General features: G+C 43.3%; 1 protein-coding gene and 1 long non-coding RNA gene across 5 annotated transcripts in view; both read right to left on the reverse strand.

The window, feature by feature from the left end:
• The window catches only part of RSU1 (Ras suppressor protein 1), a 156,775-nt gene extending 139,849 nt beyond the window's left edge, over positions 1–16,926 (reverse strand). Inside the window, exons 1-2 of one of the 4 annotated variants that reach the window (XM_039877478.1) lie at positions 16,749–16,926; positions 16,407–16,518 (exon numbers count right to left, since the gene is read on the reverse strand). In XM_039877478.1, the coding sequence (XP_039733412.1) occupies positions 16,407–16,515 (109 nt within the window). In that variant the 5' untranslated portion in view covers positions 16,516–16,518; positions 16,749–16,926. The remainder of the gene's footprint in view (positions 1–16,406; positions 16,519–16,748) is intronic. The other 3 variants (XM_039877477.1, XM_039877476.1, XM_039877475.1) reach the window with 3 other exon arrangements.
• Positions 4,514–16,396, reverse strand: LOC120614638 (uncharacterized). The gene is made up of 2 exons (XR_005656024.1): positions 5,320–16,396; positions 4,514–4,969 (listed from the first exon to the last, which is right to left on the reverse strand). It is a non-coding gene; the product is annotated as an uncharacterized LOC120614638 (long non-coding RNA).
• Positions 16,927–19,116: the final 2,190 nt, after the last annotated feature.

The raw sequence follows: 19,116 nt of genomic DNA on the forward strand, positions 1-19,116 counted from the left end.
TTACTTTCTGGCACAAAATATTCAAGTGCATCTTGTGCTGCTTCTGCCACAGCCTTGGAATCAGCCATTTCTGCAATGAGCTCTGGTTCCTTCTTGTGGAATATGGTATTTTAAGCCAAAACCTGGCCAGCAGATGTAGTCACTGCTATCTGGGGGCTCAATGTTCTAAGACACTCAGGGCCAGCATGTTCACACATTTAGGGTTGTGCAAATTGATGGCTTATAGCTGGCTACAGGTACACGGCCAGACATAAAAGACACTGCTGGACACTTCTACCTGTGTCTCCTGAAATTTTGATTCCTCCACATATCTTGATGGTTCATGGAGATGAAACAGGTCCTGAGCAGCAGCTAAGAAACCACCCTGGGGAGTCATCAGTGACCCTCTTGGGGCTCTGCGGCTTACCTGTGCTTTCCCGCTCTTGCTAAACCACATATGACTCGGCTCTTCCGAGTCCTTTCAACCACCCAGTGTAATGCAGTAACCAATCCCCTCTCCACTCCTCCCTCCCACCTGGACACCTTCACACTCTGCTCAGACTCACCCTCCTCATCTGTCCCCATACTTCTCACCCTGCCTGGCCTTGGACCTCCCGAGCCCGGCTCCCCACCCTGCACAGTGCTCTCAACCCACTCAGGTTCCCACACCCTGCTCTAGGCCACCATGCCCCCTAAACATTGGACGCCCCACTTTTTCTGTCCCACTTACCAGCTTTAGGACTGAACTAGGGAAGGGGGAAGAGAAAGGCAAAACAGAAGATGAGCATTTTATGGTTTCTGAAAGAGTCATAATGGTGCCTTTCCACAACATTTAAGATTTTAGACACTGCAAAACATCTCATACATTTTTACTTATTAAAGAGTTTCTTGCTCACCAAATAAAGCATTCCTTTACTTCTGAGGTATACAGTCTGACATTTAAAAAAAAATAAATCTCAAAGAGCTGCCCTCATACCAAACAAGATGAAATGGATTCACAGATCTATCTGTTAAGACAATCAGCTTCATGTGAAAGCAAACCACAAATAACAGGGGTTACCCAAAACAGGAGTTTCTCACTCATGTAAATACAGGCAATCCAAAGGTTCTGGTATCTTGTTGCTCAAATATCCTCAAAGCATGCCTCCTACCTCACAGTCCAAAATGGCTGCCTGAGCTTAGTCATCACATCTGCATTCCTTTCAGGAAGAGGGAAAGGGCAAAAACAAATAAATAAAAGACTCCCTCCTTTAGGGAACTTCCAAAGAAGTTGTACGTGACACTTCCAATAATAAGCAATAAATCAAAATTTTGTAATACAGTGATGCCTAGCTGCAAGGGAGGCAAGGAAATGCAATCTGTATTCCAGGTGACCATGTGCCAACTAAAATGGAGGGTTTTATTAACATGAAAGATGGAGCAAACTGAAACTGGCAGACAACTAGCAGCCTCTCACTCTAGGAGACCACTCCATCTGAGTGCCACAGCAATGAATTCTGATTACAAAGGAAAACTAATTATCCCATATCCTCCTGCCTTAATTTTTCCTAAAATATCAGAAATAATTAAAAGAAAAAAAAAATTGTTCTTCTCCCAGATAACACTCACAGTGAAAGATTTAATTAGGGAAAGCTGGTTCTTGCCAATTATTTCATTGTGTCATTTCAACAAGCATTTAGCATAGAAAGTGATAAAATTTTAAAGTTCTTTTTTTTTTAAATAGAGAAGAGAAATTCAGTTGTTACTTCAACTGATCAGCCACTAGGATATATTCTTCTTTCTCACTATCGTTACCGGGCTATATGCTAAAGCAGGTGAAAGGGAGAAAAACCAGAGAAGAAAAAGTTAAGGCAACAAAGGACTCTGGGCCGGGTCTGCGGGGAGGGGAGCTGCACTGGACAGAGCTAAAACCACAGAATCCATCACAAAGCCTGGTCCAGGCCAACACCGAGTGGCAGCAGACTTGTTTATAACACCTGCCGCTCCTTTCTACTCGGCAATGGTGAGCTCAAGGTGAGTCTTGTGTGGAACTGCGCCGTTAAAGAAGGGAGAAAAGGCCAACCAAATAGATTATTTAAAAGCACAAAAGCCGCTCCAGTCAAACATACTGGGAAAATGGAAGCGGGCTGTACCCACCGACCTGCCTCGCTAACCTGAATCGCACACTATGAGACCTTCTGCTGTGTTAATAACCCACACTCCAACGGTCCTGCCAGCCATAGTGTCAAGAACGGTCACCGCGAGAACAGTGAAAACGGTTACTGAAATTCCCAGAGCAATACTAAACTATGCTTTGTCCAAAAACTCTGCGTTTTCAAAGCAGAATATATTTCAAGAGTCAATTAAATAACTAAGAAGTATATTGACAAACACGGTCAAATGTCAGTGTTTCGTCTATGATTCTCTCCAGCCTTTAGAAGTAGGTAGCACGAGAAAAAAAAAAAATAAGCATAATGAAATTCACAGTAACATAAGATGAAATTATAGACTTGTTTTCAAAATAATCTAACATATCATAAAGATGTGGCACACTGGAAATTGTCTCTATAATTTTCAATTTGGCAAATTATTCCTTTGGTAGCACTTTAGAGAGGGTGGAAAGTTCTAGCTTCACAGCATGACATTTACATCCTGAGAAAAAAATCACAGCCTGGATGACACAAGGGGAATGAGACTTGAAAACACGCAAAGCGCTATGAGACTTTAAAGTTTCTGCAACCTTGTCGCAGGTTGAAATTGGCCATCTTTGGGTTCCAAATGAAAGATTTCATAACGTTGGTCACAAAAACTGGACTGCAACCATCAGGTCACTTCGTGAACTGCCTTCTGAATGGAAGCAATCAGAAAAAAATAACCCTACCATCAGAAAGCAAATGGCTGGCCCTCCTTGACACTCTCACGATGTCAAACACTGCCATGTTGGAAGAACCAGCATAGCTCCTGGGATATTCAAAGAGGGCCACCTTGTTTTGTCAGCTCCAGGGGACACCATTTGAACTCTGTGCAACATTACAGATTACATTGCAAATAGCAACCTCTGTTATGCATTTCCTCCCTAAGTTGTAGATCAAAAACAATTAATTTGAACTTAAAAAGCAGGATGATCCAATTGGCTTTACCATTTTGGCTCCCCAGTAGGCTAGATCCAGCAACGGCCCTAAACAACGCTGATTCACACACTCCATAGGGATGTGCAAGCAGGCCAGCTATCAACACTACGAAGTAATGCTGACCAATTTGGGGTCTGCATCTCCACGATGCATGATTAAAATGCCTGCTTATGTCGCATGGCTGAAGTTATTTCACCCTCGATAGTAGGATATAGATTCAGATTTTCTTAAAGACGCAGCTTCTGACAACATATTAAAGTGAAGACAATAAAATGTTTGCTACCAAGATATACAAATATCATATTCATCAACACACTCAGCATAAAACATTTCTTTCGAATTCTGTTCATAATTTAAAACTTCCAAAAATTATCACCATGGTATGAAAGCTTTCCTTTACTTCACGACTAATTATTTTGGAGAGTTGGAAACTCTTCAGCAGTAAGTTTTCGAAATTAATTACTTGACTGAATTCTGTTTAAAGACAAAGGGTCTATCAATTGTAATTAATTGCTCTCTCATTCAAGAGAAAGTAATTTATCATATGTGTCCATTAAAAAAAGGCGATACTTCTTTCTATACATAAATAAGAACAGAGAATTCACATGTGTGGAGAACCCCTCCGTGAGCTGGTCATTGATGGGGGGGCTTTGAATCAAAGGGGACAGTAAGCCAAAAGATACTAGACTCAAGGCACTGTTATTAAAAACGTGGAGCCCACATCATTCCCATCCAAACACATCACTTTACAATCTCTCCTTCAGGAAAGAAGACAGAAGCGATTAATTATACTTCTGAAGATGCCTGTGAGAACTGAAGAGAAAAATACAGTAAGCAACCTAAGACACTTAGTCATTAATTGCTCTTGAGGTTTAAGTAGAAAAGTATTAACAAATATGAGTAAATTATGACCCTTCGGCAAGACTGCACTCACGTGGTGTGAGACACAGAGTATGAGTGAGACACGGTCCCTGCCCTCGACAAGTTCTGTATACAGCCATCTCCCTTCACCTATAGTATCCCTTTTCAGCTTCAGTGACCCGTGGTCAATCGTGGACTGAAAAACTAAATGGAAAATTCCAGAAATAAATAGTTCATAAGCTCTACACTGAGCATCTTTGAGGTGCATTGATGAGATCTTGTGAGTCCCACTCCATCCCACCCCGGATGTGAATCAACCCTTCGTCCAGTGTCTCCACATGTATGTGCGCCCCACTCGGTTGTCACTTAGAAGCTGACTTGGTTATCAGGCTGACTGTGTTATCGCAGTGCCTGTTTTGTCAAGTCACCCTTATTTTAATGGTCCCAAAGCACAAGAGTAGTGATGCTGGCAGTTTGGAATATGTCAGAGAGAAGCCTAAGGTGCTTCCTTTAAGTGAAAAGGTGAGCACAGTACAGTACGATATTTTGAAAGAGAGAAAGACCACAGTCACATAAGTTTTATTACAGTATATTATAAATGTTCTATTATTGTTGTTTACCTCTTATTGCGCCTCATTGATAAACTGAACTTTACCACAGGTAGGTACGTACAGGAAAACACACAGTACAGATAGGGTTTGGTACTACCTGCAGTTTCAGGCATCCACTCGGGGTTTGGGAACAGATAAGGGGGCGCTATGACATGCAAAGGATTCACATTCTTCACAGATAAGGATTTTTCCCATTGGTGAAATGGAAAAACTATGCTGCTCCTCAAATAAAGGATGTCTGCAGTATCTGGTACAGAGTGGGTACTGAGGCCCAGCCTGCCTTGCAGGTATAGTCGTGGGATCTCTGGTGGGGCGGGAGGCTGGGCGGGAAGCGTCTAATGGTCCTTGGGGTGAGGCGTGAAGGCGAGGGTATGTGGGTGCCATCTGGAACACATCTGTTTGCTGGATCTGCGTGTGTGTGGGAGGAGAGAGGCAGGAACAGGATTGTGGAGAAAGGCTTCATGCCGGGAGATCTAGGGAGACCTGGAAGCCGATCGGAAAACACAGACCAGGTCTGCGCTGAAGGAGGCTGACGAGTGTCCGTACAGGAGACCAGTGATGTGGGGCTGGAGAAGGCAGCAGTGGAAGTCAGCATAAGGAATGACACGGGGACAGAAGCTGAAAGCCAAGGGTAAAAGCGACAGTGAACTGCCCACGAGACCCAATCCTGTCATGGGTGTGGTGACAACAGGCAGCACAGAGGTCAAGCATTTAGTGGTTGCTGAAGGACTTCCGGTTCTTTGAGCTCTGAGAATCACCTCTCTCGTGTAGGCAGCAGGTGTAAGGTTCCGCTCTTCCTGCTTATAGAGGGGGCTCGCCTTTACCTGGGCTCCTGGGCTGAGGTAACGGTTATGGAGGACAGTGCAGGTGGAGGCTGGTCGAGAAGAGAAATGAGGCATCAAAAAGAAACGTCCAGCATCAGACCCTGGGAAGAAGAAAGTGCCTGTGCCCCAGCTGCCTTGTTCTTCTCCAGGGACACATGAAGTTGAGAGTACACCATAATGTATGCACATCAGAAACTGCCCATGTCTTCTTTTTGGGTGGAAAAATGAACCTAGGAACTAAGACTCCTTTTTATCTCTAGGCCATCTTATTACGGCATACGATTGGCCATTTGCTCTGTATGTTTGGTCAGTAAAAAACAGGGTCAGAGTGAATCAGTTTCTTGGGTGGACACAACGTTTACAGGGTTCTCTGCTCACCAGCTCTGCAACCATGGGCCAGTTACTTAACCTCTCTGTGCTCTTTTTTCTCATCTAAAACTGCAAGGAAGGTGGTTAATAACAGTACTATCATACAGGGTTATTGTGAGGAAGAGACGAGGTAACAAAGTTCAATACCAGCAATACCAGCCACATTTTAAGCATTTGGTAAACATTAGCTGCTGTTGTTACTGCCTTATTTAACATTTTTGATTCTAGTGAGTGGCAATAAATGTGCCCAGCATAGCACACTGATGTAGTAGGCATTACATAAATACTAGTTCTCTTTTTCTTTTTTTTTTTGGTTTCAAAGAATCAAACAATTTAATTCAGACTTTCATTTTCAAAATTAGAAATTTATGCTCCAGAGAAATCCAGTGATTTTTCTCATGGTCTCAAGGGATTACGATCTGGATCTCATGCAGCTTGAAACTGCGTCTTCCTTGCTTTGCTTTGCTCTGAGTCACTTTATGTAACTGTCAGGTTTTATTCAACACAAACAGGAATTTTCCCATTCGGGCTTATACTCTTTCTATAATGATAGGAATTTCCACCATCTTGAAAAGGACACTTCATCCAGGTGTAAATATTATTTTCCCATTTTGGAAAAAGCTCAAGATCTGCGATCTAGAAACCTCGGCTGTAGTCTGTTCTGATTCTGGTGTCTGTGAAACTTGAGAAAAATCACTTTACTCCTTTGGGCCACAGTTCTCTTCTCTGTAAATTGAGGAGCTTAAGGCTTTTCATTTTTAGGGTTCTATAAGTGCTTTCTAAAATTACAGCTATTTATGTTACGCAAATAAAACAGTTTCTGCAAGAAAAATTAGTCAATACGGAGAAGGCAAAAAAAAAAAAGAAAAAGGAGGAAGAGGAGGTAGCTACAGAATAAAACTGACTCTGGACCTTGAAGATTTTACTAAGGCTGAAAAAACTTGCAAGCATTTCCTTTCTAATGGGAGTTTCAAATCCGCTTACCTCCTTTATGGCACTTATGTTCAGGAATGTGGCATGATGTTTTATTGCCGCCCTTATTAGAGCAGTTCCCCCTTATCTGCGGGGACTACATTCCAAACCCCCACTGGATGCCTGAAACCACAGATAGTACCAAACCCCAATACTATGTTTCTTCCTATACATACATACGTACGACAAAGCTTAATTTATAAATTAGGTACAGGGAGAAATTAACAACAATAACTAATAATAAAATAGGACAACTATAATGATATACTATATTAAAAGTTATGTGAAATGTGGCCTCTCAGAATATCTTACTGGACTGTATTCACCTTTTCATGTAAAGAAAGCCCTTTACGGCTTCTTTCTGGCATATCCGAATTGCCGGCATCACTATTCTTTTGCTTTGGGGCCGCCATTAAGTGAAATACCGGTTATCTGACCACAAGCCCTACAATACTGCAGGAGATCTGAAGATGACGGCTACTCGGTGACTAAGAGACAGGAAGGGTATACAAGGTGGAGACACTGGACAAAAGGACGATTCACGTCCCAGCTGGGAGGGAGCTGACGGCATGAGATTTCATCATGCTGCTCAGAACAGCGTGCAAGTTAAAACGTATGAACGGTTGACTTCTGAAATGTTTCATTTAATATTTTTAAACCAAGGACGACCGTGGGTAACTCAAACCGCGGGAAGTGAAACTGCAGATGAGGGAAGGATGACCGGAAGTTTCAAATATTTGCCCCATCTTGGTGACACTTCCATGTTCATAAGTGTGCACGACCATCCTCCACGACCCAGTGACTCTACTCCTAGGTCTACAACCAACAGCAATGAACATGTGTGCTCACTGAAAGGCAGGTTCTCATAGATTCAGAGCAGCGACACTTGTGACAGCCCAGCCTGGAAATGGCCCGCATGTCCGTCAACAGCGGAAGAATGAACAAACTGCGGTGCAGTCACGCCCCGGGTCTGCAACGACTTCACAATGGGCACATGCCTCTGGGACGTGATGCTGAGCCAGAGAATCACACACTAAGGAGAGCACACGATGGAATCCTCTTTCTTTCTTTCTTTTTAATGATGCACAAAACCAGGCCAAACCAATCTTTGCTTTCGGAATCAGGACAGTCACTGAGAGGGCAGTGACCGGGAGGTGCTGATTATGTTCTGCTTCCTGGTTTGAAAATATGTCAAGCTGTACTGTTACATATGCACTTATCTATATACATCTGTCAATAATGTTGCCTTGAAGTGGATTTTTTTTTTAAAGTATGTGTGTTATGGAAAAAGGAAGGATCCTGTTTCCTAGGCCCATTGGCATGGCCACGGGCAGGTAAGCACCCGCGGACATCCGTGAACACATTCCTAAGTCAACGCAGAATCATCAGCCCATACAGGCAGGTACATGGCTTCTAGAAGGGGACCGGTCTGTCAGAAGGCACTCGGAGTACACCTGCTGAACTTGCTGTTTTATCTTTATGTGTGCACGTGCCTGTCAACAACGCTGGTGATGTGAGTAAGGCAAGGCAGCACAAGCTAAGAACACAGCTTCTAAAGTCCGACTGCCTGGGTTCCAAGCCTGCCTCTGCTACTTATTAGCTGTGCGACCTGGAACATGTTACTTAAGTTCTACAAAGCTGCTTCCCCAGCTATAAACTAGATGAGGAGGAAGAGAACAGTAATGAAATGGTGAGGCTTAAAAGAAATAATCCATACAGACAGCTTAGTATAATGCCTGGCACATGGTAAGCATATGTGTTTGTGCTTGTATTAATCTCTGTGTGTATGCATTAATATACTCCACGTGTATGTGGCATTTTAATTATACTATTTTTTTTTGTATCTCTCTAATAAATAGTATACAACTTGTAGATCAGAAATATATAACAGGTTAAACGGGTATCTTTCACATGGCCTGAAGACTTAAGTATTTCCAGCTCTAAAAAACCACATAAACATTTGATGTCGCAAACCTTGTCACCAATCTCTGTTCTGTGCTGTGTCCTAAATAACTCCTGCCAATTAACTGCCCAGTCTGATGTATGCCTTCCGTTTGGTTCCGTTTACCCTTAAAATTGCGAACTGTGCTGAGTCCAGGGGAATATTTTACAGATGTGCAGAAAAGATATTAAGTAAAAAGGCTTTTTATGAAGTATAGGCAAATTACAGTTAAAACCATTTCATGTAATTGTGGTTTATTAACAGGTGAATCATTATTTCCCAAACACAATTTTCTCCAGCACAATTCATAGTGAGTGTTTTAAACTACGTTCTAAGTTTGAAGACAGAAAAAGAGAAATATACAGTGTAAAGAGATCTCACATCGGATCGCTAAATTCAGTTAGGATTTAACAGTTTAAGGAAAAGGGGAGGGTTCACAGTTAATACTGACCAATACAGATAAGTTTCTAGTGTTTTCTTCAACAGTTAAAGCCCTATAATGATACACTAAAACTAAGTCTGCAGGCTGGCAGGCTGGCCAAATGATGCATTTTATTTGCCCGGGAAAGTGTTTCCAAGAATTCTGAAAGTGAATACCTTGATGTAAGGCCAGCCGCCCCAGTCAGCTCCAGAAATCCTGCACCTTAATGTCAGAGCCAGGCCCCTGCTGCACATTGGGGATGGCAAACGACACAGCACAGTGTTGTAGGACAAAGGTGTCAGACACAATTAAATGTGAACTCCGCTTCTGCCACTAACTGTGTGATGCTGGGACTTAACAAACTATAGATAACCTCCGGCTTGCTCATCTGTAAAACGCTGATGATTATCACCTGCACCAAAGGGTGATGCTATGATACGTGTGAGACGCACTTGTCCCATGTAAACACTCAAGCATGAACCATTCAGACCTACAGCGTAGATGTGATGGGATGAATTATGGCCCCTTACGATTTCTGTGTCGAAGCCCTCACCCCCGTACCTCAGAATGTGACTGTATTTGGAGACAGCGTCTTTAAAGAGGTTACAGTTAAAATGAGTCCATTAAGGTGAGCCATAATCCAAGCTGACTGATGTCCTTATAAAAAGGGGAAAGTGGACGCACAGAGGGACACCAGGGACATGCACGCACAGAAGGGCATGTGAAGACACAGTGAAAAGGCAGCCATCTGCAAGCCAAGGAGAGAGGCCTCGGGAGAAAACGACCCTGCAGACACTGTTGATCTCCGACGCCTAGCCTTTCAAACTATGGGAAGCACACGTCTGTTGTTTAAGTCCCCCAGCCTGGGGCATTTTGCATAGCGGCCCTACTAAACCAATAAAGTAGGTAATGTTATGCTATCGTTAGTCTTTTTGTCTTTATCATCATCTCAAATCCAAGATACTCTCTCACACTGTTAAATATCACGCACTGATGAAATCTGCCCAAAGGGGACACTGCAAATTCCATTTCGCCCCCGTGTTCTCTTTGGAAACACGCTGACTGCTCGGCGCCTCTCTGTTCAGAAACCCCCGTTCCTTGAGCTAAGGCGTCAAACCTGCACTGCAGTTATGGCACCCAAACATTAAAGATGCTTTGGATCAGACAGATCGTAACACAGGGGAGGTCTGACTGTGAGCTTCATAAAGCACCGCACAGAGTCGACTAAGGAGAGTGTGGGCTGAGGAACCCTGAGCAAACCAGAGGCTCAACACTGACCCCTGCTGACCAGATACTTGATCTACATGGACTGTTTCTTGGCCACATTTTTATGCTCTTTTGCTTTAAAAAAGAAAAAATAAATCGACCTGCACAAACTTGCTACTCAGTGAAGCAATAAGCCTTTATGTCATGGAAAGAAATCAATACTATTTTTTCTCTGTAGTAGTGAATCTCCTATATTTAGATCGAATTTCTTTAAGCCAGGTTCACATAAATTTATGAAATAAGGACCTGGTTTTCAACTATTATCCCTCTTGATTTTAGCACTGATTAGCACAACTAAGAGCTGGCTATAATGGCAAGGCAGTGGGTGTTATGATTTCTTATGATACAATATAACTAGTTTGGATCCATTTAACAGCTTACAGTTTTCTCAACATTGCAAATGTTAATTTATCACTGGGTAATTTAAAGACTCAACATGAAGGAAATTCCCAGAGACTCAGCTTAGATAGTGCCCATCACAGAAAAAAAAAAAATACATTCAATAAATAGCTACTGGATAACACATGGTATTTTAATTATTAGTTGAAAAATTGTCAAGTTTTTAGGCCTGTCATTCTCAACAGACACAAACGCTCTGCTATCCCCCGAGCCACCTTTCACACTGTCTATGGCTCTGAACTTGTCGTGTGAAGCAACTGTTTTTCCTCCTGACCCTGTCACACTCAGCATGCCCCTCTAACTTCTCCCAGGAAATCCCAAAACAGGTGAGGAATGAGGCGCTGGGTGCTCAGAAATGATGAAACATGGAGATAAACAGGCAAAGGCGACTGGGTAAGCGCCATTACTAAGAATTCCAAAAACTAGAGAGGCTGTTTTGTGGTTTTTATATAATCATAGATATAACAGTTGAATAAACTAATAATAACAAATATTAAGACTAATTATGTGCCATGCTATACACTGAATGCGTTCCCCTCAAATTCATACGGTGAACCCTAACTCCCACTCTGTGATGGTGTTAGGAGGCAGGGCCCTTGGGAGGTGATGAGGTCAGGAGAGAGGAGCCCTCATGAGTGGGATAAGGGCCCTTATACAGAGACTCCAGAGATCCCTGTCCCTTTTACCATGTGAGGACACAGTGAGGAGACAGCTGTCTGTGAACCAGAAGGTCCTCACCAGACACTGAATCTGCCCATACCGTGCCCTTGGACTTGGAGCCTCCAGACTGTGAGAAATAATTCCTGTTGTGTACTGGCCACCCAGTCCGTGGAATACCGTCGGAGCAGCCCGAATGGACCGAGATGGGCCAGACAGTGAGCCAGGCACCTTTAGGATAATGACAGCAATTCTATGAGGTGGCTATTATTATTCCCATTTTATATGTGAGAAACCTGAGGCACAGAGAGGTTAAGTGACCTACTCAAGGTTGCACAGCTAGTAACCAAAATGCTGTTCACAAAAAAGAGGCCCTGGCTGACAGGAACCGAAATGTCAAATGATTTTCTGAAAAATGGTGAAAGGTCATTACTAGTTCAATTACACCAAAGAGGGTCACAATTTTTCTTTATTTTTATTTCCTATCTGGATGAAATGTTTTGTTTTTACCCTGTCCTAAAATCAAATTTGAACACTAAACAGTTCTATCATGTTCCTGATGGTTGTAAACTGTTCCCCCTTAGGAAAGTAGGAGAGAAGCCTGTGGCGGGGACACAGAGGCTACTTCCCTCTCCCTAGGGTGCTATGCTTTCCACCCTAGCTCACCTGAATTCTTAACTAAAAGCAATAGCGCCCTTCTTTGATCAACTTTCCCCAAGCACTATGCCAAGTACAAGGTTAACAGAAGCATGCACACCAGGCCCAGAAAAGCCACTTCAACCAGGCTGGATGGGGTGATGGGGGAGCTCCTCAGAGGAAGTGACACAAATGGAGTCATGTGGCTAGATAAGTAAGTCATTCCTTCTTTTACAAGCATTAAGTGACAAGGGAGGGAGGAGTTAGCTGGAAAGAGCAAGGGGCTTCCCAGGCCAGAGACTGCAGGTTTCAGAACACTGAAGTGGGCAGATACAGGCAACTTGGAGGCGCACAAGATAAAAGGTCTTCATAAAGATAACAGCTCAAGGATGTGGCCTTCCCAACTTTTCTCTTTCCCCCAAAGACCACCCACAGGCAAACTCGGAGAGATCCTGACTCGTTCCAGACCACCACAACAAAGTCAGTACGGCAATAAAGAGAGGCATTCTCTTTTTGCTGGTGGAGGGTCTTGACTTCATTTTGTAAAAAAACAAAACAAAACAAAACAAAAAACCACAACCCCTGTTAAGAGCAATAAAATGAGGTATGTCTATAACTGATAATTCCTAAGGAAGGTGACACTTCCAGGTTTAACAGGGCTTTTGAAACGTTCCTTCCATTAATACTTTTGTGGATTATTTTGCAGGGTTCTTTAGAAAAACCACTTCTTCCAAGACAGGTATTTTTCTTTTTGAAGACTGATCTGAAAGATATTTTATTTTAACCAGGAAAAAAAAAAAACTGATAAAGGTTTGGCCCCCAACAGGGCAATAAACTTGGAGAGATTAAAAAGTCACAAAAGACTTAAATAAAAGAACTGAGCAAAGTCTCCCAGGCCACTGGTGGGATTCTCAGCTCCCTGGAAGCTGATTACAGGACCCTTCAAAGGCAGCTTTATCACCCAGGTGGAGACGCTACTGCGAGGGGGAAGAGGTTCTGCAGTGAAATTTCTTTAACAAAAAGAATGAAATCAGTGTTATTACTCTTGAAAGCTTTAAGGAAAACACATGTGCAGTTACATGTGTAAAAAAAAAAAATGAAAGAAAAGGAACAATAAGAGTTCATTAAAAATATATACAGCAATCTAAATCTATAAGAACCCTACGCAAAAGTGCCAAACTCTCCAGGTCCTAAGAAGCCACATGGAAAACATCGACACAGGACCCGGTATACTCTTGGTTCAGGCCATTGAGGACACTGGAATCAGCACCATCTGAGGCAAACAGGTTCCACCTGCAGAGTCGCAGAGATAATATTTCCCGAGAATTCACACTAAACCAGTCCTACCAAATGGGTACTTACGTCTCCATTTGACAGCGAGGACCGTGAGGCTCAGAAAGGTTAAGCAGCTTCCCTAGAGTTTCACAGCAGTAGAAGAAGATGGATTATTTGAAGCCAGTCTATTCAACCCAAGGCCTCACTCAAAAGCACTGTACTATTCTGCCTCTCAGGGCAGGATCTGGCCATATCCAGAATCTGGCAGAAAACTCTAGAACCTGTCTGCTGGCTGTCTCCGGCCTACCAAGTTTTCCCCATCAGAAAGTTTTTGGTACCTAAGCTCCTGAAAACATTTTTTAAAGGCAATTGACTATCTCAGAAGCAGCGTTATGCTTATAAAACTCTCCCAAGCATAAAGATGGACATTTCATATGCTTAGAATAAGTACGAAACCTCCATGTTTTTGTTCAAAACTTAATTCTCACTTATCTTCTGAGAAACTGAAAAAAAAGACAATGAAAGGAAAGTCTGAGACACAGTAACTGTTCTCTGCCCATGCAAATGAATTGTTCCCATGTTTTATCTTGATGTTAATCCATAAAACCCCATGGTTACTGCCATAATTTTATAAGGAATATGGGAATTCTTAAACTAGTTAATTTAACCATGTCAAATATTTTAATATGTAAAATATTTAGATACACATAGTAAGCATTATGTGCACTGCTGACAGATGAGTTCCAGTTGAGGAATGGGCTTCTTAAGGCTCCAAGATTCCAGAAGTCAGGGAGTTATAGCAGAAAGCAGCCACTCCTTGGGTCTATGCACACTACAGAGGCCGAATTCACTTCCAATGAACTCCCCAGGAAGTACTATTGTTCTTCCTTAAGTTACTTCTCTAGGAAAATTTAAGAATGATTTACTTTACACCATCTCATATTACGCAGGAAACATCTTTCGCAGGAAGCAAGTGTCTTATCTTTTCTTCTTCAGTAAAAACCAAGGCCTCAAAAAGATAATGCAACCGAACCAAAATAGCTATGCCATTTGTCCCTACTTATAAATATTACATAAAGGATCCTCTTCAAAGCTGAGAAGTGTAACATTCTTGTGCTGAAAGAAACCTCGTTCTTCAAGCCCGTGAGAAAAAGGATGCCAAAGAGCAGAAAGCCATAAGGCGAAGACTGCAGCCGAGCCAGGTCTCCTACTTGCTGCTCACCATCTCCTCCGTCCAATGAAGCACTGCCCCAGGGATCATCAGGATCACAACAGGGCCAGACAGGGGCAGCGTGGGGACACAGCCAGATCCACAACTGCCATTTCAGTACCAGAGACATCTGCTCTGTTGCTGCCACCAAAAAGCCATCACTATGGAGAGAGGCCAACACATACCAAGAGGCTGAAATGCTAAGTAGTACAAAAGCTAAGCTTAATGGCAGGTATCTTCCTAAGAGTCACCAACTGCAAATCGTCTACAGCTCTTCATTCCCTTTCCCTTCCTGAGACGTATCAATCTGTCCTCAGCACAAACCATGAATTCACAGTCAATTTGAAATCTGACTCTGCTCCCTCCATGCCTAACAAGCAGTCCACCATCTTTTAGGGTCTCTCAGACCTCTCTCCTTCTTCTCCAGTGTCACATCCTGGTCTGGATCTCAGACACTCACAGGTCTAATCCATCATTCTTTCCTTCATCCACTGAACATTTTTGAGCACCTACTCTGTTCCAGCCACTATTACAAAGAAGGCCAATATGACTATTATACAGCTTCAGCCCCTCCAGTCTCCCAATGGAGAAGAGTTGTCTAGATTAAAAACACATTACAATCCTGTCATGAAACAAGGCATAACCAACTTCACAGAAGTGAGAGTGACTATCTCAGCTTGATATAGAGAAAGCTTCACTTAGGCTATGATATCTGAGCTGACTCTTGATAAAAAGGGAAGGATTTCAGGTGAAGAGTGGAGAGGGAGGAAACACTTGTAAAGATACACAGACATGAAAGCGTGTGCCAAGGTTCAGGAAGGGCAATGAAGTCGCATGGCTGGGACACCAAATGCATGGTAGAGACAGGAGCTAAAGTATATGACCAGATTCAGGAAGGCCTTGCATGTCGCGCCAAGGCACCTGGAGCATTACTGTTGGTAATGAACAACCCTTAAACAGGAGTTGTGTTTAAGGGAGAAGGTCCAAACTGAGGCCACATTTAGCATGAAGAGTGTCTTGTTTCATCTTTATAAAGTATTTTTCAAATACTGAAATTCCTTGCCAACTTCTAAAATTAAGGAAATTTCATCTGGATTCCCACTTTCTAAAAAAAAAAAAAAAAGTAGCAACGCTGAGCCAACGTCCCCAGGTGGTAACAATTGTTTGGATCTGAGCACCAGGTGTAGCAGCTGCCCCCTTCCCAGGAAATACTAAGGCGTTAATGACCATCCTCATCTGACCCCGCAGGCATTTGAATCTGCAACCCCTCCTTTAGAGAGTAACACAATAATATGTGTTAAGGGAAAACAGCAGTGTAAGTCACAATACTAACCACAGGGGCAATGAAACTAGACCCAAGAAGGAACGTTAGGAAGACATCACAGTAGCACAAGCAGAAGATAACAAAAGTCTGAACTATAAGTTAGGAGAAAAAAGACCCAGAAAAAGGTAATGTGTCAAGAAATGCTGAACATACTCCAGGCACAATTACTTATCACGTAACTTTTCTGTGGCATTTGTTCAAGGGCCAAAGACTGTATTAGGAGGTGGGAAGAATTCAAAAATGATTTTCAACTAAAAACTAAAGTGGCTATCAAGTAAATTGTGTGGGAAAACCACCCAAATACTGTAAATCGACACAGACAAGTTTTGAGGCACAGCAGCAACTCTCTGTGTGACTCCTGCCCCGGTCTCACGGTCATTTCCAGTCAAAACAGAACAAATTCTGACTGCAAACTTTCTACGGTCTTGACAAGGGATGTTTACAAGCAGGCGGTGGAATGTAAACTATGACAACCTCTCACACCACGACCGGCAGTCACTTGTAAAACTTAAAAGCCCTTCCAGCTTTTAAGACCCTGCCGAGAACTCACACAGGCCGTTGACATCCAGCATGTTGGAGATGCCGCGGTCACTCATGTCCACTTCCGGCTGGTTCTTCTCCCGACTCTCCTCCACCAACTTTTTCAGAGACTTGGACATGATCTGTACCAAACGACAACAACAAAGCACGTGGGCGACGGCCGGGAGGGTGCAAGGGCAGAAAGGAGTGAACCTCAGATGGCACCCTCCGGTTCTCCTCGGCCCTGGAAGGTGGGCGTCAGCGGGCAGGGTCCGGGTGCACCGAGGAGGATGGGGCTGGGAGTGGAGCGGGAATGGTCCGGCACCACTCCGGCCGCGCGCAGACACGCAAACTCAAGTGCAATGACACGCACACTCACCGCGGAGAGCGGCACGTATCAGGCTGGGCGTGGAAATGACGGGGTCCCGCAGGGCGCACGACTGCGGGGAGGGAAAACCGCAGCCCGCCTGAGGTAGACGCGCACCCGAACGAGGAACACGCCCTGTCCCGGCGCTCCGCGCAGGCGCACTCGGCGCCACGCGCAGCTCCACACCCGGCGCGCGCCCAGCCCTTCCCAAATTAGGAGAACAGTTTTCTAGACGTGGCCTCAAGCGAGGCTCCGCCCATGAAAGAACAAGTACCTGAGATCGGCCAATCACGTGCGTCCTCCGGCTCTGTGATTCCGCCCCACCCTGAGGTTATTCCGCCCACCTGGAATCCGGGTTTGGGATTCCGATTGGACAAGAGGTGGCGCGTGCGCACTAGTGTTGGCGCAGGCTCAGTTCCTAGGTCGAAGCACAGAGTGCTGTGGGCGGAACCCGAGACCTTTAGGAAGCGGCTGCAGAGGTCGAGTGGTAACGAAAGTTGGGTTCTGGGGAACCTAGAAGTTGTGGTGGCTGAAAAATGACTACTTGAGATTTACTACTTATAGGAAATTACTGTTTGACTATCACCATGGGAACAAAAGGCTTTTGATCATAGGGACATAACATTCTGATAACAAGCTTTCTGCTTCTGTGCTTCCCCGCTTGCACACCCCGACCTATAGGTTGACAGGTAGTGAATAGGAGAAAAATAGACCTTTGTGTTCAGACAGAATAAAGAATGGGATTTGGGGCTTAAAAACCCTGTACCCTCTACATTTCAGGGCTGCTTAATTTGGGGTCTGCGTACCCCTGGCAGATGCAGCTGGCTGAATAAAGAGTGTGATTCCTATGACACTGATTCCTGGCGGTTCGTGTGTCTTTCGGGGGCTGGCGGCTACAACAAAGTGAACTTTCTCTTGATATCCTGCTTCTATATCTGCGAATCCACTTATTAGAAGTTGCTACCATGAGTTCCTGATCCACCGTTGTGCCTCCCTCTATATTAAGAGTTCATCAAAGACTAAAACTCCATGGTGGTCTATGTGTCCTCAGCTCTCAACCATGGATCTCTGTGTCACATGAAGGGGAAAATACCAGGACACATAAATGACGTCGCTTTTCTTATAATACACTCAAAATTGTGTCATGTTTTAATTTGCTTTATGTCGAATGATGATTTTATTACACAGTTTTCGCTGTTTTCTTACGAGGGTTTCTGCTTTTCTTTTTCTTCTTGTAACCTTCCTTACCGTATCTCTACGATCTTGCAGCTTTTCATTCCTCTCCATTGCTTAAAATCCAATGAATTATTTTTTTTTAAGACTTTAGGAACCCACTAACTTACTGCTCTAACTTAAACTGATCCTTTCTGTCCTTCCAGCTGACTGATTATGTGTGATTTCCCTTGGTTCCTGGGTTTTGACAGACATTTATTTGTATATGTCTTGCTGGAATATCTGTTTACTAAATTGTGTTTCCTCAAGTATCCTTTTTATGTTTGTTTACCTAGTTTTTTCCACTCTTGCTACTGTAATTCTCCATCTGGTGATTCTTGGTTGTCCTTTCATATTCAAGCATGAAGGTCTGAGCGGGTTTTTTCTATATAGCTGATGTAGCTCTTCTGTTGTTGCTATGTATTTGTTTACCTCCTAGGTCAGCATTAATTTTCCCTGGATTGTTTGTTAAATTTCTTCAGAGGTAAGAGCCAAGTTTTATGTCTGCGTGTAATCTCTAAACTGCCTTTTTTTTTAATTCTCTAAACTGCCTTAGCTGGTGGAGGGAAATGATGAATTGTGAGCACCAACTAATACAGTTTTATTACTTCTGGTCTCACCATGTCACACTGCACCTGCCAGCCCCACATCCAGATAACACCTGGAAAGTCGATTCCCAATTCTGCTGCATTTCCCACTTGAAATTATTTTGGGCTGTAATTTCTCTTTCATTTGTCTGCATGCTTCCATTCACATCCTGTTTTCCAGAAATTGTTATCACTCCCTTGTAATTCTCTTCTCATTCTCGTCATTTTACCAGTGCAAATCTTAATGAAACGTGTCCCTAAGTTCCAGATTTTTGTAACACAGAAACAGGGCCAGCTTCCTGAACATACGTCCTGTGCAGTCACGCAAAGCTCCACACCTACATGGGCCCCACATTGGTTTAATGCTCCGCTGTCACTATCTTGAAATGTTTAATACTTTTTAAACAAGGGACCCTTAATTTTCCTTTTGCACTGAGCCTTGCAAATTATGTAGCCAGTCCTGCATGGAAAAGTCAGTATTTATCAGAGCTTAAATCATTTTTGTAGCATCACTGCCAAGTGCTCTATGCTTAACAATCTATGCTTCAATACTTCCCATTAGAAATGCACTATCC

Source organism: Pteropus medius, unplaced genomic scaffold (assembly GCF_902729225.1).
Source record: "Pteropus medius unplaced genomic scaffold, Ma_sr-lr_union100, whole genome shotgun sequence".
In the NCBI taxonomy this organism is placed as follows: domain Eukaryota; kingdom Metazoa; phylum Chordata; class Mammalia; order Chiroptera; family Pteropodidae; genus Pteropus; species Pteropus medius.